The 22,375-nt window shown below is 37.7% G+C and overlaps 1 protein-coding gene and 1 long non-coding RNA gene across 4 annotated transcripts; both read right to left on the bottom strand.

The window, feature by feature from the left end:
- Positions 1-8,971: 8,971 nt before the first annotated feature.
- LOC149571164 (uncharacterized) lies at positions 8,972-10,885 on the bottom strand. Its single transcript, XR_016359769.1, has 2 exons — positions 10,750-10,885; positions 8,972-10,638 (listed from the first exon to the last, which is right to left on the bottom strand). It is a non-coding gene; the product is annotated as an uncharacterized LOC149571164 (long non-coding RNA).
- Positions 10,886-11,169: 284 nt separating this feature from the next.
- On the bottom strand, positions 11,170-20,629 carry LOC149571163 (uncharacterized). 3 transcript variants are annotated; one of them, XM_089812732.1, is made up of 5 exons: positions 20,032-20,629; positions 19,083-19,461; positions 16,735-18,214; positions 11,892-15,705; positions 11,170-11,720 (listed from the first exon to the last, which is right to left on the bottom strand). In XM_089812732.1, the coding sequence occupies exons 2-4, from the start codon at positions 19,232-19,234 to the stop codon at positions 12,052-12,054; spliced, it is 5,286 nt and encodes a 1,761-aa protein (XP_089668858.1). In that variant the 5' UTR covers positions 19,235-19,461; positions 20,032-20,629; the 3' UTR covers positions 11,170-11,720; positions 11,892-12,051. The 3 variants fall into 3 exon arrangements, with proteins under 3 accessions (XP_089668858.1, XP_089668856.1, XP_089668857.1); XM_089812730.1 differs by lacking the exon at positions 20,032-20,629 and having other exon boundaries at positions 11,170-11,505; positions 11,627-11,720; positions 19,083-19,383; XM_089812731.1 differs by lacking the exon at positions 20,032-20,629 and having other exon boundaries at positions 11,170-11,505; positions 19,083-19,383.
- Between the last annotated feature and the right edge of the window lie 1,746 nt (positions 20,630-22,375).

Here is a 22,375-nt window from a genome sequence, read left to right as displayed (position 1 = left end):
ATAAACCTAGAAACAAATGTCAAATTACTTGAATGGTTTGAGAGAAAGTTTCAACATAAAGTTAATGAAAAGATATCAAGTGTTATTGCACTGACACAAGTTGAATTAGCAACCAAAATAGAGAGTGTGAAGAAGGTACTAGAGAATATTTTCTCTTTGTATACCGAATTGACAAATACTACACTCTTCACAAGGGAAGTAAGGAGTCATATCCTAAATTTGGAGAGCATTATGCAAACATCTCATATAATTCTACCCAAGTCTCAAGCTCAAAGTGAGAAACACTTCAGCACCCTCCTACAATCCTAAAGTCAATTAGCAACATTACATGCAGATGAAGCCAACATTAGGGCTAAACTAATATGCATCCAATCGACATTAACTCCACACATGGAGATACTACACAAGGAACTAACCTATGCTGAAAATCTCATGAAGAAAGATTCTCATCTTTCTACACTTGAAAGCTTAGTACACCTTGCTACCAAGTTGGCCATCCAAATCAAGTCACTGGAGGTAGCTTGTGATAATTGGGATGCAGCTCTAACGATTATACTAGAGATCCACAAACCATTTTTGGACAAACTCACTATTAGTGTATAACCCATTGACAAAGTGTCAAAAAGGGGTAGTAAGGAAAAAAGGGGAGTAGGAGCAAAGGGGGAGTAATGGGAACTAGTAATGAGAAAGAGTATGGGGGAGACAGAGACAAAGACAGACAAACATATACAGAGTACCAACTTAACCTATGAAAATCTACTCAGTATGAGAAAGATTTTGGTTCAAATAAAGAGTATAGCACAAAACAATCAACTCAGTGGGAGTTATGCAATTTTGAAGTATGACTGATAAGTCGTGTGTTGCAAAATTTTGATAATTTGAAATTTTCTATAGAAGTCGAATAGATATTAGATATCTAAGTTATGCTCGTAAGAATAAGATCATTAATGCATGACCAAGTGTTTTTGACACTCATGTCAAAGGGGGAGATTATGGATCTCAGATTGGTTTTGACAAATGAGTGTCTATACACTTAAATCGTTTACTTAGTTCATGCCAAACAAGTAACATATGCCAAGCATAACATATAAGATAGAGCATGTCAAGTAAACAGTGAGTGTCGAGTCACTCAAATGCCGAGCAGATAGTATGTGTCAAGTGATTCAAGTGTCGAGCAAGCAGTGCATACTGAGTCATTTAGATGCCGAGTGACAACATTGAGGTTACAGTTAGTGTCGAGCACCAAGGACTTCAAATGCTAAATAATACAATTTTGACATAGTTGTTTGTATTGGCACAAACTATTATGTAAACCATTTTTTAGTTGACTTAAGGATTGTTTTATGATTTTTGATGATAAGGATGAATCTTAATTGTAAATCGCTATGCATCACATGCATCCAATCAGAAAAAGGGAAGGTTTAAGTGGCAATATGGGTGAATCAATACCGTTGATCCATACCTAACCCTAAGTCACCCAAGTCTTCTTAAGGAAGACAAACCCTAAATTTTCTAACAAATGCTAAGGAGAATTGAAGAGAGTTTGCATGCACAAAGTGAGCATTCATGGTGATTAAGGTGTTATGAATTGAGTTACAATGCAAAATCAGTTAAAGGAGAGCAGAGGAAAAGAATCCGAGTACAACAGAGGTACATCTAATCAAAAAAGACCAAATATACATCAGTATAGAGGTGATCTAACATCAAGCAATAGAGTGCTAACTGAAGGATCATTGCTAAGACATTTTAATAGGTGAATCAATTAAATCTCTTAACAAAGTAGTCTTAACAGGCTGGTGCATATCCTTTAAAAGGCTGCTTACTTCATTGTAAGTTTAAGTCCTTTTACCAGGTACACTTTTAGCACAGTGTTTAAATTCTTTAACAAGGTAAGATCTAACAATCTTGTAAGCCTTTGATAGGGCAGACCTTTCACAGAGTAGATCATGTTTCATGATCAAACATTCTAACCTTCATTAGATACACTTTATTACCGCAGTAGTGAAGATTTGTGGGACGTGTCATCCCCACCCCAATTTTACCTTCTCCTTAGAGGGTTTCTAGGCAACCAAATATCTTGTGTCATACATGTGTTGAATACTTTACTTTCATGCCATTGATGTATATGCTTAATTTGGTATTTCAGTTTATATGCATAGATTGTGAGATGGATGTGTGGTGAATAATTTTAGAGGTTGAAAGTTTTAAGTGTTGATTCACTCCCCCTCTCCCCAAAGTTTACTTCCCTATTATATTACCAACATATACATACATACACAGTACATATATATGTATATAGATATACATACATACATACATACATATATATATACATACATATAGATGTATAGTGTACATATATACATATTTGTATATATGTATATAAATGTGTGTATACATATTTGTATATATGTGTGTGTATGTGTAAATATGTATATGTGTGTGTGTATATACATATATGTATACGTATTATGCGTGTGTGTATGCACGTGCACACACACGCACACACACACACACACACACACACACACATTATGTATGTGTGTGTGTGTGTGTGTGTGTGTGTGTGTGTGTACATATGTGTAAGTATATGTGAATATATATATACGTACATATATGTATATATACATACACAGTACATATATATAGCTATACATATATACATATCTATATACATATAGATATATATATGTATATATACATATAGATGTGTGTAGATATACACATGTATACATATTATATATTTGTGTGTATTTGTATGTGTGTGTATATACATGTGTATACATATTATATATGTGTGTATTTGTGTATATATATGTGCATGTGTGTACATATTTGTATATATACATGTGTGTATACATATTTGTGTGTGTGTGTGTGTGTATTCTCTCTCTCTCTCTCTCTCTCTCTCTCTCTCTCTCTCTCTCTCTCTCTCTCTCTCTCTCTCTCGCACACGCACACATCAATCTTGTTTTGTTTTGTCAAAAATATTCAATATAGTTTTGTCAACAATGCCGCCTCAATAGTTGGGTTTCCTCCAAAGCGTAATTGTAATGTAACCTCAACCAATATGGCAACATGTGTAACATGTAATGCTATACATGAAATAAATATCATTTTGCTTACCTAAAGTGGGTCTTGCGGAAAAGATGGATCACTCTCTTAGGAGTGATCATTCATAAAAAAATAAACCAACATTATGGTAATTTTAGTGTAGAGCTTGTTAACCACAGGTAAACCATGAAACTTGTTGCCATCCCAAACATAGATGATAAGCTCTTATCATCACCCAAAGCACCTAATATATTTTGTACATTGTAAAATGCATTACTATTGATACAAAAATGGCCATGTGTGTATATGAATCAATGCCTCCAAATGGCCTTGTAGTTTTGGTGCCAAGAATAGGATAAAACCTATTAATTACAAGTTACACTCATATAGGTCTTGTCCAAAATACATTATTCCAAGCTACATGAATTGCCCAAATACAGTCAAACCCAAATAAAGATTGATATGACAAAGTTCATTGGCAACATGGCTAAGGTCAATAGGGCAATTAGTCATTAGGTGTACTAGGTCAAGCCTAGAAGAGATTTGACCTAGCTATACATGAACACCCCCTCTTAGCTAGGGAGGATTCATTTTCAATATCTGAGTTACATAATGACAACCATCATGGCTACTCCCATGAAAATGCAGAAACACAACCACCATGGCTACTCCATGAAAATTCAAAAGCATAACCATCAGGCTACTCCTAGAGGGTGGATCCATCATGGCTACTTCCATGAATGGAACAAAAGTGCTCATCACTTGTATGTGATGACATTCACTGTGACTACTCCCAAAGAGTTTTGAAACAAAACTGCTGCATCATCGAGTTTATTCCATGACATCCATCATGCCTACTCGCAAAGGATGGATCCACCATACCTAATTACAAAAGGTGGAACATGGGCTTTCACCTCAACCTTCTTCCAAAGAAGAATGCATCTACACCATGCCTACTTGCAGAAGATAAAGCAAGGCTTTCACCTCATAAAGCTCCCAAAGAAGAATGCATTCCACCATGACTACTCACAAAGGGTGGAAGGAGGGTTTTCAATTCAAACTTCATCCCACAAAGCACTCATTAACATGTATAAGAATCACTAAAATTGACACCCTCTTTCAACATAGACTCCCTCTTAGTAGAGGCAACATTTTCACTCCTTTGATTGTCACAATTAAAAGTTGATTCCAAGTTTGACAAAAAATGATCTTTTGCAATCACAACTACACGAGCTTGCAAATCCTTTGCAAGGGACTTGGCATTCTATATCTGCCACTCAATCTCCCATTTGAATACAATTTCTGCAGTTGGATAGTCTCCCTCTAAATGTCATTTCTTCCTCTTCTAAAAGACTAATCAAAATGACAATCTATATAGTGTCTCTCTTGAATGAAGTTATATGCCACCAATTAAATCCCATGGATACAAGCAACATCCTCATGTTCATTTCTATAGCCTGCATGATTTTGCATGTAATCTCTCATTAAGTTGTTACTTCTTAATCCATCATAGAAGCATTTCTAGAGAGATTGGAAAGAGTTCATAGAATCAAACTATTGTTAGCATGAATGTTGATGAGACTACATTGGAGAGTATCCTAAGCATTGGAGAGTATTGATATGTTGCATTCATGACTGTGTTTGTCATTGATGTCAACATAGCATGGTTTCTACAAAGATTGGCCGAGTAGCAAACAGAGATCTTGACAGTATGGACAATGGTTTGATTGTCTGGTCATGCGCAATTATAGACATGTTCGGCACAATGTCCTAATGATATGGTCAAGTGCACGAAGTTTGAGTTGAAGACATACCGAAGATGTACCTGATTTATAGACAGCAATTCAGAGATAGAGCATTGGGAAAGCAGTTCCTGATGTTTGTTGTCTATCTTACCTCTGGGATGTAATGAAGAGATTCGTAGTCAAGCAGAGAGGACAATTTGTTGATGACGTCAACAAGTGCGCAAGCCTTAGTATCGCACGTGTGAAGTTTTGTATGAACTGTGAGCCAATAGTGCTATTGTAATTGTGATTAATTAATTATCTTATTTTAATTAATTGAGAAAACCTCAAGGCCGACTCAAGGAATTATTATGAAGATATGGTATAAAGGAAAGATGGTTTCCTTGATTGTAAGTGTATGAGATGTATCGAGATCATTGTTGAAGTGCAAAGTGCAAAAAGAAGCAGGATGCTTACAGAATGCATGCAAACGATCCAAGGGATTATTGGATGCGAAATTCATGATATGGTGACAAGATCAGGAGTAGAGGTCCAATTGACAAAACAGAGAAAGAAGAAGGAACGGTACAGTACCAATTCTATTATTCTGCAATGAATAATACAGAGATCATTTGGACAGTGAGTTCATTGGTCTTGCCCTTGAAGTTGTTTGGGCAATGGATTCGTCTTCCACACCTCCTAACAGGGTTGGCACAACTACTATCAGGGTTGGAATCTCCTAACAGGAACTCATATGTACTAAATGTTGTAACAGACTCCTAACAGGGTCTATCCTCTAACAAGGAATATTTATATTAGTACATCTTGTGGGTACCATCCCCATCGGTGTTTTCCCTCTGATCAAGGGTTTTCCAATTTAACATATTTGGTGTTATTGTGTATGAGTATCTTGTTGTGGTTTCAGTTTATAGCACTCGTATGGTTAATGTAATGTCCCATTTTTTTAAATTTTTTGGGAGGAATTAATTATAAAGTTATCAATTAAAAAATATATATTACAAGGTAACTTTATAAATTAAATTAAAAAAAGCTTCTAGAGGTTGCTGGAAGAAGCGGAGAAAAATTAAAAAGGGAGGCCGACCTATCAAGGAAAAATGAATAAATTGGCATTGAGGGCTCATTGTCTATCATCGAGACTTATTATTGATTTTTGCTTATGTGCGTTGTGGAGCCTAGGGTTTCTGCAAATAGTCACAATTGGCCATTGAGAACGAAAACTCTCAATTGGTACGCAATTTTGAGGGTGTGAGAGGTCACCTGAATTATTGCAGCTATGGGAAGGATATTTCAGTCCTTTCATTTGTGCTTAATTGATGATTTGGAGTTTCAGTTGGAGTTGCACTTTCACCATATCATCTTCAACAGTCAGTCTCCAGTATTTGATCAATCCAAGTTCTTCTTTTCAATCTGTAGCTGCAACAAGTTCTCGATTGTATACAGCCAGTTAGGGTTTCTCTGTAATGTGCTATGTCATAATGTTTTGGTGCTGAAATTTGCCATATCATTTGTAAAAACATTTGGTTTTCATTGAATGAATACATTGGCAATATTATTTCTTTTATTTCAACAATATATTTTAGCAATGTGTTAAATCTAGAGTTTGTTTAGTGGCCTATTGGTACAGGTCAATACAGTTAAGATTGTTTAAGGTTGTTAATTGTGATATTAGTTGGAAAATTGATTCAACCACCTCTCCCCTCTCAGTTATATTAGTGGACTATATATTCTAATAACTATTCCTAAAGAGAAATATATGCATCGATGCTAAGAGCGTACATTATTACTAATGTTATAACATGAAATAATATTTGCTACATAAACTCCATGATCAATATTCAATCATAAAATACTGATCTCTTTATTGCCTAAATTTTCTTGCAATCCACTAAAAGTCTTTAGCCATTACAAAATTATAGTGCAAGGAGAGTGGAAGTTTTGAACACCAAAACATCCTCCAAAGCTCTTCAGCAAAACATTCTTGTCAGAATCCCCATTTCTTACATCTCTTAAATCCCGATTTTCCTATTATGTTTGAGGATCTTTACTAGACCTACTATGACGTCATGTTAATTTTAGGGTAATGTTTGTGAACCACATGCATACCATCAAATTTGTTGCTTCCCAACCATAGATGATAAGCTCTTATCATCACCCCTAAGCACACTATATATATATATATATATATATATATATATATATATATATATATATATATACACACACACAAATGTATATACATTTATACATACACACACACACATGTGTGTATAGGTATATATATATACAATATATATACGTATATACATATATACATACGTACATACACACACACACATATATATGTACGTACGTATATATATATATATGTGTGTGTGTGTGTGTGTGTGTGTGTGTGTGTGTGTGTGTGTACGTATGTATATATGTATATACGTATATATACCTCCTAATAGACATCTTGTTAGCCTTGTAGTTTTGGCACCAAGAATAGGATCAAACCTCTTAATTACAGGTTACATTCATATAGGTCTTGCCTAATATAATAGGTTTTGCCCAATTACATAAATACAAGCTATGTGAATCACTCAAATAGGGCTAGACTCAAATAAAGATTGATATGACAAAGTTCATTGGAAACATGGCTAAGACAGATACACCAATTAACCAATGGGTGTACTAGGTCAGTCTTAGAAGAGATCCAACCAAGCTACACATCAACACATTTTGCACTTTATAGAAGAATATATCATCACTTTATTCTTTGCTATGATAATTTAAAAGAGATTAACTAATCATAGCACTTGGACAATATTGAAAGAGAAAAGTAGGTTCAAGACAATCGTGACTGACTAGAAATTTTCAAGAGAAGAATCTTATCTTATGTCAAAACGACTCATCTAATCTTACATTACCACCTTGGTTATAAATTGGTTCCTAAAAGTCAATCTTCTCTTGAAAATTTCTAGTTAGTCACGATTGTCCCAAATCTACTTTTCTCTTTCAATATCGTCCAAGTGCTATGATTAGTTAATCTATCTTTTAAATTATCTTACCAAAGAATAAAGTGACAAGAAGATTTTGAATACTAAATTCTTCTTAGAATGGATGGAAGCTTCTTGGCCACTTTGTGTCTTAGATAATACTAAACATTGTTGATCTTCAACTAAATCAAGAACAACCTTGTAGTCATGACTTTTACGCTCAACTTTCTAGACAACATTATGTTCCCTATTCCACCAATACTTGTGTATCCTACTCAAAGCATTAACTGTGTGGGGGGGGGGGATTCTACTTTATATGGAAACTCTATTTCAAAGCTCTTTATAAACCAAAAATGTATAGGACATTCATGATAACACTTCCAAAATTTCAGGCATACCCACTAAGAGCATAATCTTTTATAAGTTTGTAATTTTTGAACACTTCAAATCTCAAATTTGTAATCTTTGTCAATTTGTAACTTATATGCTTGTCGAGAATAAAACTACACAACTTGTCAAAATGTTTTGAAAGTCAATCCATCAATAATAACATTTAGGCTAGACATTAGGAACATACTAAATGATTGACCTTAGATCATCTTCTTCGATCACTCGATCAACGCAATTTCGGAGAAGGCATGGCAGCAGTTGCCATGTTGTAGCGCATTTGTTCAATGACTTTGAAGTCAATCTAATGGTGAGCCCTCGTCTAGCATTAGGTGGGTGCTTGGCACTCTAGGAATTTGTTATGGTACCTATCGTGGCTATGGGAGCTTTGATATTGAAAGCTCTCGGCAACCCTCCAATTGAATCAATGCTAGTGTTCAAGAGTGACACGATCTCTAGATCCCGAATTTTTGCCATTAGCATCATTTCTATTTGAGGGCCATAAAGGAAAATACTAAATGATTGACCTTAGGAACAAGTACAACACAAATAAATGTAATCCTCAAAGGTGCAATGACATCTTTAATAATTTGTGGATCTTTAGATTAAACTAAATAAGTATTATGATTCACCTAAATAGTGAACAAAACGTAAGGGAAACCCATAAAAACATCATTCATTGGAAACATTGAAAGTGTGGATTTCAAAATATCAGATTATGTTGGAAAACTAAACATCTAGAGGCTAGAGGAAAATGTAGCACATCTTGCAAGCAACACCTGAAATCTTTGTTGGAATGACAAAATGTACCTATAATCAGGACAATTAGAAATAAATATATTTTTTTATCCTTTTAGAGGATAGGATTTGCAAGTTATGTTCACACTAAGGGATTCAGACCAAGAAGCATTTTATTTCCATTGCCCTAACTACAAAAGATTCAAGATATTACTTTCTTATCAAGGGTGTTGAAGGTAACTTACCTGTCTTTAATCATTTTCTTCACTAGAGAAGTTTGGCCCTCCTCTGCATGATTTCAGCACTTTGATTTCAGACTCTCTAAGGATACGGTAAGTTAATCTGCTAGATTGCCTCCTTGAACCACCCATGTTTCAGGACAGAGGCAAAAAATGAATTCTATGGTAGACGGTAGAGAGACTTTTAGGAGAGCAAGCAAATGCACTACAAGCTCAACCAAATTTACTCGACAAAACCACTGGCATAGAATGGCAACTTGCCCTCACATGCATAAGATCATCAGCGGTTCAGCAGGTTTAGGTATTAAGTGGAAACTGCAACAAAATTTCTCTGTTTTGGTTTTCCTGACAAAAGAAGATTGCCCCTCTAGGAGCTGAAAACTCTTGTAGATGCTAGACTCTTTGAAGACCATCGAGACCAATCTGCCTGATTGCTTCCTTCTTGGTAACTCCCTTCAATGCCATTGGTAAAACTAAAAGACTGCAATATTCTTTAGTAGCCGGTAGAGATACTACTTGAAAAGTCAAGAAATGCACTTGTTATCTTATGACCACTAAGTCAATTATCACCATTCTAGCCAACCATAGGTATGGCATGGCAACTGTCCCTCTTTCCCCACTACAAAATTCTCAGCTTCCCCAGTGGTTCAACAGCTTTGGGGATGTGGAGGGCAACACGATAATATGGGATTGTTTTATCATTTTCCTGCCAAAGATGTTCAGCTGTCATCATCAGGGGATGAGAGCTCTTCAATGCCAATCTTTTTGAGGACCATCCAGGTCAATCCTCTTCATCACTTCCTTCCCAGTACTCTCTTTGTCAATAGTGATGCAAAACACCAAGTATGGTCAAAAGATGGTGGGTGTGATATTATAAACCAGATTAGACACTGCTTATCTAACAGCTACAAGCTCAACCAACACCATTCAAGCCAGTCTTCGACATTGTGCCCCACAACAAACACAAGATCATTACTTCCCCAAGTTGTTCAATATCTTTTGACGCTAGAACGAAAACATCAAATACAACTTTGGCTTTTTACTATTTACGCACATTACTAAAACAAATTGTAATTTCCATCTTTCATCATCAATCCTTCCCACAGCAGGACTGCCTCATCAGCAAAATGCACCGGGTGCAAGACAAATTGTGCATCAATCACCTTTTATATATTCCATTTTTTTTCCAATTCAACCATAAAAAAGATAAACAGTATCCCAAAGATACTTAATCTTGTGTATTGCAGATGCCTTAATCCTGTGTATTGCAGATGCCTCTAAGTGTTGCTTCCAATTAAGAAAAGGTAACAGAATACCAATCATGCAGCTAATTAGAATTTCAAGCACCTGAACTCGTCAGTCAAAAGCATCAGCATTTCAGCATCATTCTTCGTGACAGAGAAACATCACAAAAGGTTGGTAGTTCATGGTTAACAAAGGAGCAATCTCAGCACCTGCAGTCCACAACCTGGGTTGCAGTTCCACCTACACATGCACCTGCATAAGCAATCAATGAAACGTATTGGTTCCTAATAACTTGATAGTTTCATTTTGGAACCTGAAGCAAATTCAACAAAATTAGAAAATAGGGTGAATGATCAACCTTACCTGGTGTTATATTCCAAGAAAACCAATCTTGTCCATTTACATGCCTGATTCAGAACTTACAAAGCTTCATGAGTCAGGCCTGATTGCAGGACTCATTAAGCATTACCAAAAGACCAAAAAGCCAAAGAAAAATCCTAAACTAAATGTAGATGATATATTAAATTATGTTTCTGCCAAGCAAAATATTGTCCACCATTTTCATAGCTGCAAAATATCCTCGGTAGCTTGGGATACATATTGCATGTGCAGAAAACTAGAAAGAACAGTCAAGTCTATCTTTCTTCCACTTTATTTTACCAGAAATGTCATGTCGAAATGCATCAACTGTCAAAACATTATTTCTTTCAAATGACTTTCCCAAGAGGAATTTGGAAATCCTAAAGAGCTTTTCAAGACGGTGACTTGAAAACTATGAGAAAATAAAAACAAAGAATCGTGTCTTGATTAAAACAAACACGATGTTTAGCTACAACTGAGCATGACATATCACTCATGATAAAAAGAAATATATACACCTTAAAATATTGATACATTTATTCAGGAAGTACACTGATTCTTGCAGAAGCACTCCCTTTTCATTGAAGAACATGAATATTTACAGGCCAAAAGGCCAGGCAAAGGAAGATCAAGAAACATTAAAATCCATTATTTTGGTTATTCTGAGTGACCTCCTTCTTTGTTCTCTCTTAAAGAAATGAATATCTGACTTGATTGCTGCTTGCTGATCTTGCCAAGTCATGCCTTCTGAACAAACACCTGCAACCCAAGCTTGTTCAGGTACACACTTACTAATGTGAAAACAAGAAGGATATTACTAGAAGCCACCACCAGAAACCTCAAGATGCACTATACAAATGATCTCTGTATGTGTTCCTACCAATCCAGTGGTCTGCCCCTATTTGCATTAATTTGTCCCTAATGAAGTGCCAACCAGATATGGGTACATGTTGCCATGTTTTCAAGTTAATATTCTGCATATTGAGATAGATGTATATCATTTGTTGAGGTGATCTTAGCAGTATGGTGTTATCAGAAAACAGAACTAACTGTGATAAAAAAAAAAAACAATTTATTTGATACAGAACTCTTACGAATGACATGATCAAAAATAGTAAAATGCTGATTGGAAAGATGACACTTACAGTGCTTTTGATCAAGCAATGATGAAGTTTCTTTTGTCATCTGCCGAGGAGTGCATTCTCCATCTTGAGTCTTTTTTTATGTAACTGTATATGGAAAGAAGATCTAGACTCCCGTGTCTAGCTGCATTTTCATTACAACTGTAGAATTTTGCATAATGGTTTATTGAAACCCAGGAAAATTGATTGCTATCCTTTGAAACTCTGATGGAATCTCCTTTGTATTTAGAACATTAGACCCATATGTGCATGTTTTCATACTCTCATTTGAAGAATGATTTTGATTGTGCAAAGACTCCGATGATGTAAATCTTGACCTAACCTTTGAGTTTGACTTCAAGTGGTTTGAAATCATTGTACCGTCCAGCAAGTGACAAGTTCTTCCCTGAAGAAAGGTAGGTGCAAAGGATGCCTCAATAGAATTTGCGTCAGTCTCAACATTATCATCTATAACAATTACCTCAGGATCAGAGTGAGGAAGGGAAGAATCTTGAGATAGCCATTTCATATGTTGAGACACATCTGCAGTACCATATGACACACCATTGCTCATTGAATCAGGTGAGACACATGAAGAGGGCATCTTGGTGCTTAACCATGGATGTTGAACTCCATTAGTAACATTTAAAGGCTGGCAAGGTGAGGCTGCTGAATTCCAAGAATAGACCTGTGAAATGTTTCCCATGTCTGTAGGATTTTCTTTCTTGGAAGTCTTGGCCAGTGAAAAATTAACCATGTCTCTTCCTTTGGCTTCAAAAGTTTGAAGAAGATTTGAATCTTTTCTTGTTCCGTCTTTAAAACATTGAAGCATATCTGGATCAGAAGCTTGAGGCTTCTCCAACACTTGAAAAAGAAGACCATGTCCATCCTTCCCCAAATTGGATTCAGACCTGGATACCAATGATGTAAGGTAATTTTGATTGGGAAGTGAATCGCCTCTGTGAGTGCAAACATCCTCTGCTTGCCTTGATTGTGTACCATCATTGCTTGATAAAATCACATTTTTTCCCATTAAACGCAAAATAGGATTTCCAAATATATGCACTACACTGGGTTCACGTGAATAATTTACATTCCCAAAGGATGATAACCTCTCTGGATTGTCTGTTTGCTCTGTGACCATGTCCGAGTTTAAAGAAGAAACTGCATTAGAGTCAGATAATTGGTTCCCATACATTTTTGGAAGCAATTTGGACCCAGATTGAGCACCAGTTTCCTCACTCAAGAGAGTAGATACATGGCTAGGGATATTTGATACTTGAGGTGGAAACCCACAAGCATTTATACCAGAATAGCTCTCATTCTTTCCATCCATGACTCTAAATAATGGACTACTTAAGGAGCTACTTAAGTTATGCTTCAATCCATATTGTTCCTCTGAGCCCCGCAAAGCAGTACTATTGGATGAACCCAAAATCCCATTGAAAATACCCGGATGTGTAGAAGAGCTTGGGTTCAAGATGGAGCCATGCAAGACATCAGTTGCTGTACTTATATCCCCTGATTTTGCAAATAGAAGAGAATCTGACACAAATTCAGGCATTGACGCTGCAGGCAACACATTACTAGGAGCTAAAGATTTAGAATCCTCGAGTAAAATGGAACTTCCCTGAAATAAGCTTGCTCTAGATACAAGTGGGAGATCCACGGAGGTAACTATAGAGGGAGATGTCTGGAGAGAAGGATCAAATGCTGGTCTTGCAAAACTTTCAGGTACTGCTGGAGACACCTCATCTATGCTCATCAAACCTGGCCTTGTAATTCCCAGCTTTTCAGATGTCAGTTCACATGATAATTGAGATATATCAGCAAAATTACTACCATTTGACACTGGAATAACATCCATACTATCTGACATCAACATAGTAGTTTCATTTGAGATTCCAGATTCCTGCAGTGGTTTCAACGATTGAGAAGAAATTTTGTCAAAAGATTCATTCACCAGTGAAGAGATATTAGTCGTTTTGGTTTCAATATAGCTAGTTGAATCTGAAGTTTTCCTGACAGACATACAAGATGGTTTAAAAATTGCAGTATCAATATCGGTAGACTTGTGATAGAACGAATCACTTTGAGTTAATAGGTCATGGTTCAGAGTGTGATTTCCCAAAGATACGGGTGACAAGCTATCGTGCATTCCATTCCTCACACACAGGAACTGACCATCTAAATTCCTTGGAAAGCCAACCCTCTTTCCTAGACAGTCATCTAAATATAAATTTTCAAGCTCCTCCACTGAACATGAATTCAATTGACTTTGAAATGAGACACAAGATTCACTCGAATCTTTTCCTTTGATTGGTGACAGGTTTCCAGTAATGTCATTGCACATAGCTTGAGTCAGACCAAGTTGTTGATATGAAGGTTGATTATTGCAAGCCTCTAATAAACATGAAGCAGCACCCATCTTCTCAGGAATTGTATATGCAAACATGCAATTTTGCAAATTCTCATCTGTAACAAAAGCTTCATTGTGAGAAGATTCCTTGGAAACTTCATAAATGGGGGGAGCTATGGAATTAAGTTGAACTTGGGTTTCAGCTGCAATCTCGTGAATAATGTTTCCAGAGGTTTCCAAAGGCCTTGCAGACAATTCACCTGATGACATTGCTCCCGACTGCAAATCAACATTTGACCTATGTTGCTTATCTGTAGAAGAGCCTTCCATTGCACAGATTGTTTTTTCTTTATTACTCAAGCTATCTCTGATTTTTATACTATAAGATTGATTACTGGTGGAACCAGCATCGTAAATCGCCTCTTGAGATTCTCTTTTGGATTCAGTATCATGTACTTTGAGTTCACAACCATTCTTGGCAACATCTTTCATGTTCATTAAACCATACACTATATGTGAAACCTTTTTCATTTTTGGTGAACCAAAACCACATTTAAAATTCCTTGACCGCTTCTGATGCACATTGGTGTATTCCACGCCAGTCTTCTTCAAAGATGATCCGGCAGCTGGGTTGAATGAATTTGGCCTTTTTAAAGTCTTCAAATTCAACGCTTTTCTTCTTTCCTTAGAATGCTCTTTATATTGAGCCCTCTTCAATTGATTTGACATAGATAATTCGGTATCACATACAGATGGTCCCGTCTCATGCTGCAAAGTCTTTGACACTGGGATTCTCTCGGACTTGTGAGAATTGAAAGTGTCACTGACAGAAACTTTAGCCGAGTCATGTGAGCTGTGTCGCCTCTCTTCCATTGAAGTCTGGCATTTAACCTGTTGCTCAAATTGGGGCTTAATGGAATTTGGTGAATTGGTCTCGCCCACTGATGAATGCACTTTTGTTACTGTGTTTTGGAAGTTCAAGCTTGACAAGTTCTTCATCCTTTTCGAAGTGAAGAACTCATCAAGTTCCCCAGAAGAATTAGAGTTATTTTCTACAGCTTTCCTTGAATGTTTTGCTTTGTTTCGTTTTGATGACACATCTGAAGGAAGGTAATGTCCCTTATCAGATGACTGTAATACAAATGCTCCTGCAGATTCCTTCGATCCCACTGGGTTTCCTACAGACAATTTTGAGCCATCCTCGGGATGATTGGGTGACTTGGCTTCCACTACATCCCTCGGCGCTACGTTACCTGGATTGGAACACCGTTGACCAAACCCTGCTAGCTTCAGGCTTACTAGTTTGTGCTTGAACTTCCTTCTTTTTGAGCTTCCTTGTTTGTTGAAGCAAGCCCATGAAGTTGAGTATACAGAACTGGGGAGTTTCTCTTCTCTTATAATTTCTTCTGATGCATGTTGAGACTTGCGCTGGGATGTACCTTCATTTAAAATATGCTTTACTGCAGAAGTCGTCGGAACCTGAAATGACAGCAATTGTATTAAACGTCTTGTACATGGCATCTGCAAGTGTATTAGAAATTAGCTACACATGTCTAGGTAAATGACTGATAAGATTGCCTTTCAGAACACGATAGGTGCATGAAGTTCAAAAGCAATACTAACTGGCTATCTTAGAATGGCTACTTTGACATTGCAGTTTCAACGTCTATGCTTTGCCTGTAAATTACACACTTCACAATAATGGACTGCATATTGGTGCTAATTTTCAGTTACATAATATTTTGCAGTGCGAAATGTATATTTATTATTTCCTTTCAAATGTCTTTTAGTTTTGTTTGCCACACTGATCAATATCCTACCACGTTAACACGGTCGATAAGGAAACGAGCTGCGAGAACAATGGCCTGCAAGTTTCATAGGTCGATTAAATTAGCCCCAGTTCAGAAAAGGTGGCCTACAAGTCTAATAGTTCGATCAGTAAAACCCGCTTCAGAAGAAGCCGCATTTTGTACCTTCTCTAGCTAATTTAAGCTTCTGTAAAAGTCGCCGTATATACGTAAATTCCCAGTTCCAAACTCCACTAGTTTGCCCAGGTATGTATTCAGCATCTGTTTGGGCGACAATTCAGAACATTGAAACAAAGTTCATAGGAAACGAAGCTTCACAAGGGCAATGTAAAGGAGCAGTTTACTACTATTTTCTATAAGTTTCAAATCGATCAACTAATTCACTTTCGTTCTTTGTTTCAGGATGTATATATAACTATTGATAAAGGAAATCAAGAATCATGCGAGCGTCTTTTGTTGGGTTTTGCTGAATTAGACTCTACCCACATACAAAGATGGATGGTATTTGATCAAAGGTAGATTAGACACCATAATGACTTTTTCAGCAGGCGTGACCAACATAATGTGTAATAGAAAACCTCCATCACTGTAAAAAAAATGCACAGCTTGAAATAAAAGCACTTTGCTCCACGAAAACACATAATCTCATTTGAGTTCTACCAAATTCAGCAATACAAATGTATAAAATCAGATAATATACCTTATCATGACACCTATCCAAACCTAGCGAGCCCAAACTTCTGCCTGCTCTAGTCATATTTCTGAAAGCTGATCGCCTGCTTCTCCTTGTGCCATACGATTCCTTATCCCTGTCTCCAGAAACTGAAGGCTTCTTGTGACTTTCCTTGGCCAAATGATGCAGACAATCCGCTTTCAAAACCGATGAATTCCGCGGCTTCTTGGGATTCGGGTCCGCATAGTCGAAATGTCTCTTGGCAGCTCGGGAAAGAGGGGTTCTGTGTCCCCTCCTTATGCTAGAGCCATTCCATGTAGACACATCTAACTGTAAGGGATCCAACTGTTGAGTAGTGGCGAATATCAAATCCTCCAGCGTTCGGCTAGGAGCCACGGCGCATATGTCCGCCATTGAACGCTTCTTTCTCACCTTAGTTTTGTTTTTGGCGAGCTTGATTTCAGCTTTCTCGGCATTTGGTTCAACAGCAAGACAATGATCTATGTGGGCATTCAGAGCTGTGTTTGATGCGGAGGAAAACGTCCTACAGACAGGACATAAATTGACCATCATAATACCATCTGTAACGCTGCTACCTGAATTCACCAAGTTTTCATTTCTTGCAGAATCTGCCCTACTTTGCTCATGATGGTGTTCTTGCCTTTTAACTTCCTTACCTTCCTTCTGGAATCCCTCTATAAGTTCCTGAGATTTCATCTCAAATGTGAGCATTCTGTTTGATTGCTTGCTGCGCTTGAGAAATCTGTTTTTAATATCTGATAGAATCTCCGGCCTCTCAGTTCTCTTTCGCCGGGCCTTGAATGATATTTCTGAATTAGGTCTGGATGATATTTCTGAATTGGGTTTGGATGATGCTTCTGAATTGGGCAACTTATGTACAATCTCTTGTTCCACCGACTCTGGAGAACCCTTATCCTTGCGTTCAGTCTTCAATGGAGTACCCAGTTCCATATCTCCTTTATCTGCAATTAGCTTTGACCCTTGATTATCTTCTTCTTCTGATATGCCTGCAACAATCGCCTTTGGCAGTTCACCATCTTCAGATGTTTGTGCGTTTATTTCCTCATCCTCTTCCGTTTTGGTTTTAATCCCCTCACAACCATTTCTGACTTGGCTCCTGCATGCTCTTGTCATGGCATCTTGATCTCCTGATGTCACAGACAAAGATTGTATTGGTTTTTCACGGCCAAGCTTTCTGTTATTCTTCTGGCCTGCGTGCGTCCTTTTAGCGGGTATCGTTATAAAAAACCTATTGCCGGTATCCTTGGCTCCTATATCTCCAATATTTCTGTCAAAACCGCTCCCATGAATGGCAGCAGCAGCTTCCAGCTTAACCTTTTCCTGAATCAGATCTCTCACAGACTGGGGATGCTCAAAAGGTGGCAAGACTGGTTTCCTTCCATTGTCCAAGCAAACTTCCAAATACTTCTGAGAAAAAGGCCAGTTCTTCTTGATATCACTTGATCGGACCATAGACACATAATCTCTGCAGAAAACAAACAGTATCGTTAAATTCAAAAAACTTGAAAGCTGCCCTGATAATATATGCATACTATATTACATGCAGGCCATTCGGCTGCAAAAGATTTCATTTCTAGGCTGCTGTCCAAGCAGATCATTCAACTGCAAAAGATGACTGCTATCAAGGACGACTGCAAATTTATGCTGCAAATAAAATACTAGCGCAAGATAAAACTACAGGTATCTATTATGACCAGGCATGGATGGACGACTGCAAATTTGTTGTGGCATAAATGGAAGCGCTACAAGCATGTCAACAATGAATTCGAGTTCGAATCCCTACGGATTGGCAAGGCTGCTATAACGCTCGTCTGGTAAAGAAGATAAACGCAAACTCCGTGGATACATATTCACATCATGCTTTTCATGTGATCATAGCTCTCGCAAGAACAATCAGTTAGATAATTTCGCCGAACTACATATACATGTACTGTATTTGGCCTAGGGTAGCAGATAACCAGATACGAAAATCTCATCTTCAGAAATGGATAGATCATGATGATATGGGTATTCGGATTACAATATATAGCTAATAGTCTTACTAAAAGAAACCAAGGATTTATCTGAGGATAATGAATGGTACGTGAGACGCTGAACAATCCATAAGCTTTTTCTTCCGAAAAACAACTGATAGTAACACACTCTTTAGCTCCTGATGGCTGATCATTCATTGCTTTGGCTACAGCCAGATCTACTAAAGCTGTATGGGCAATCTAGACTCTACCATCCATACAAGCACAACTGGGCGATTGCCTCCCTCGGATAGATAGGTACACAATGAATATCCATCAGATACACAGTGAATATCTATCAAGTGAAAAGAATTCATATACCTTATCGAAAAGCTTTGCGAGCATGAAACTGGAAGAACATCCTCATCGGAGTTACCGAATTCTGGCTGGCCACAAGTCTCACTCGCTGAATTCTTTCCACCGGCCATTTCAAGATCACGATAGTCTACAGCCGGGAAACTTCCCATTCTCATGCCATCGACTTGTTTTATTTTCTGACTGGCGCGTCGCGGGTTCGACACTCACGAATCCACCTTAAATGCTATAGAACAAGCTGCAAAGATTGGGCTTTCCGTTCGTAATATCGTTGCGCTGACAGAAATTCAAGGCCTGTGATGGAATTGGACAGCCATTATTGACATCCGCGTCTGGGGCTGAAAAAATGCCGATAATGCTTCCTCGACCTTCGCACCCAAACGGCCTGCGAACAAACCACAGCTCGCCATCAGATTCAAACGCCATTAACGCAAACAAACACAAGTAAAATGGGGGGGGAAAAAACACAATCCACAAGCTCAAAAAAAACATCCAAGATCCTCGACTGCTCGCTGCCCAACTAACTCGCTACCCGAGAAAACGCACAATCTTTACGTCCAAACCGACTAAACTCAGACAAATCAAAAAAAATACAGCAATCTCGTAAAGTTTCCCGCTCCCATTAAATCAGACATTCCCAAAGAAAAATAACCGGATCTGAGAACAAGGGTTTCTTGAAACGTGAAATCCAACCAAGCCAAACCAAAACAAGCAGAGCAAAGCATTTCCGAAGAGCTATCCCACCATTGCAAATCAGATTTTCTACCCCAAACGTAAATCAGATTTTCTACCCCAAACGTTCAAAACAAAATCTTAGCTTGATGCCGCAAAGCAAAACATTACGTATTCCCTCAAAACATAAACCAAACGACTCCCATAAATCTCTAATCCAGATCCGAGGAAACTCGAACCCGAGACCTTCAGAAACACAAAATCATCCCTGTCTGCAACTTACGCTCTCTACAGCTTGCATCTCCATCCGTACTCCTCAAAGCCAACAGAAAAAAACAGCTTCTCTATCCGTATCCCAAAAGAAGCTCACTGAGTACACTTCAAAACCACACAGAAGATCAAAACAGATTCAATCTTAGCAAAACCATCGCCTGCTACAGAACCCGAGCCGCCATTACCACACTCAATTCCATTCCCATCTGCTATTTCTTCTTCTTCTTCTTCCTCCTTTCCTTGCCCGGGCTTTGTCTCCCTTTCATTATTCGCTGGCCCGCCCTATTTATTTCATCCCCCCTCCCCCTACTTTATTCAACGCACCCTAACGTTACACAAACACCCACATTTATGCTAATATAATTTCCTCCTGAGATCATTATGATGATCAACCGTAATTACACGGTGAATCTGAATCACACCCATCGGAGGAGACAAACACAAAACACAGTTGGAGTAAGAATTACGCCCACTTTCTCTTTTACTGCGCAGATGGATGAATGGATGGATGGATTCCTTTCGTTTTTGTTGTTTTTCAAGCTTTTCAAAAATGGCAGATCATATATATATATCTAATCCTAAAATCCCCTCCACACAATCCAACGTCACGCCCTCAAAAAAAAAATTTCCTCTTTCGCTTTTGTTGGGTTTTGCCACAATGCAACCCCACCACTCGCCTACTTGCCCACCATCCTGCCCGTGCATGCATAATGCATACAAACACATCGTTTTCCTTTAACCCCGGTTTATGGGAAACCCTCTTCTCCTTTAACCATGGTTAAGGGAACCCCTCTCTATATGCGGTCCACTCGTATTCTCTGTGTCTTCCCGGGCCTTCCATATGACCACGCGGGTGAATTTTATTACCCATTCACAGGCCCTCCATACGAACAGGCGCGTAGATTTTTCTCAGTGTTACCGGGGCCACCCATATGACCACGTGGTTAAATTTTCACCGCTTAAATTACACGGCCTCTTGCTTTTAAGCGTATCGCGTGTGTGTATTCAGATCCTCACATGCTTTCTCCGTAACTTCTTTTATGTGGCCCACTCGTCTTAATCACCATGTGACCACACGATTAAATTTCGCCCCCTTAAACGTTTCACGTAACGTGTGTTTCTGACTTTCTAGCGTGCCATCCATATGACCGTACGAGTAAATTCACCTTGGGTAATGTGGGTCTTTACCGTGCCATCCATATGACCACGGGGGGTAAATTTACGCAGCTTGAATATCACACTATTTTCTGCCTAATATTAGTCTACTTTGTCGTCCATATGACCGTGGGACTAAATTTAGCCGGCTTCAATTTGACGGCCTCTTACTTTTTGCATTATATAAATTGATTTTTGGATATTTAGAGGAAACAAGTTGGTGTCTTCATAAAGATGAGTTATTTTTCATTGGTCTAATATTTTAACTATATTTTATTTATAACAAATAATATTTTCTTTATTCAAAAAAATATATTTAAGAATAATGCTTAAAAAATAAGTAGCAAATTTTGTTTTGATGGAGTCATCAGTTCTACATATTACTCTTAAAAATATTGAGCAACTATTGCTAGCAAGATAACCCTAGCAACACCATGGGAATATTCAGTGGTCGGCAAATGTTTCAAAATGACACTTTTAAACCACATGATACTCTATGAGTTTACAAAGAACTCGAAGCGGAAAAATTAGCTTTAAGCTCTTCACTCATATACAGTGTATTATTTTAGACGGCTAGTAGATCATTTCCTCTCCATATGACCATAGAGCTAAAGTTTTGTGCCGTTTCAATTTCACAGCCTCCTATTAAAAAAGATGCTACTTATTTGTCCATGCGACCAGAGGTGGAGTCTCTTCCGCTTAAACTTCACGACCTCAGACTTTACAAGAATTATTTTATTTTATATGATGTCCATATGACAACAGGGCTGAATTTCTGCCGCTTAAATTCTGCTTTAAATAATGGGGATTTATTTGTCCATATGACCACGGGTGAAAATTCGCCGTCTCGATTGCACGGCCTCCTGCTTTTTTACGTAATGTGTGTTTTAACCCTCACTTGTTACCGTGAAGACTTTTGGCTGCCCAAAAAAGATGAAATGTAGGTTGGTTGTTTAAGATTTCTTATACGGAGTTTATTGGGTCCCATCTCATGTAAAATATGCATTAACAAGTTTTATTTGAGCTTGGTTTTTCATTAAATGTATTTGGAGAAGATCTATTTAGGTTTGACTTGTTTTAGATTCTACTTCTTAGCTGGAGATGATTTATTAAAATTTGATTTAAATTTATAATTTTTTTTAGGATGAAGAATTGACCCATTTCATTTGAGTTGTATTTTACATTAAATGTATTTAATT

The sequence above is a fragment of the Cupressus sempervirens genome, chromosome 2, assembly GCF_028749045.1.
Source record: "Cupressus sempervirens isolate cs-2001-9-10 chromosome 2, ASM2874904v1, whole genome shotgun sequence".
In the NCBI taxonomy this organism is placed as follows: Eukaryota; Viridiplantae; Streptophyta; class Pinopsida; order Cupressales; family Cupressaceae; genus Cupressus; species Cupressus sempervirens.
The sequence above is the reverse complement of the archived record's forward strand: the minus strand, read 5'-3'. Positions and strand labels throughout refer to the sequence as shown.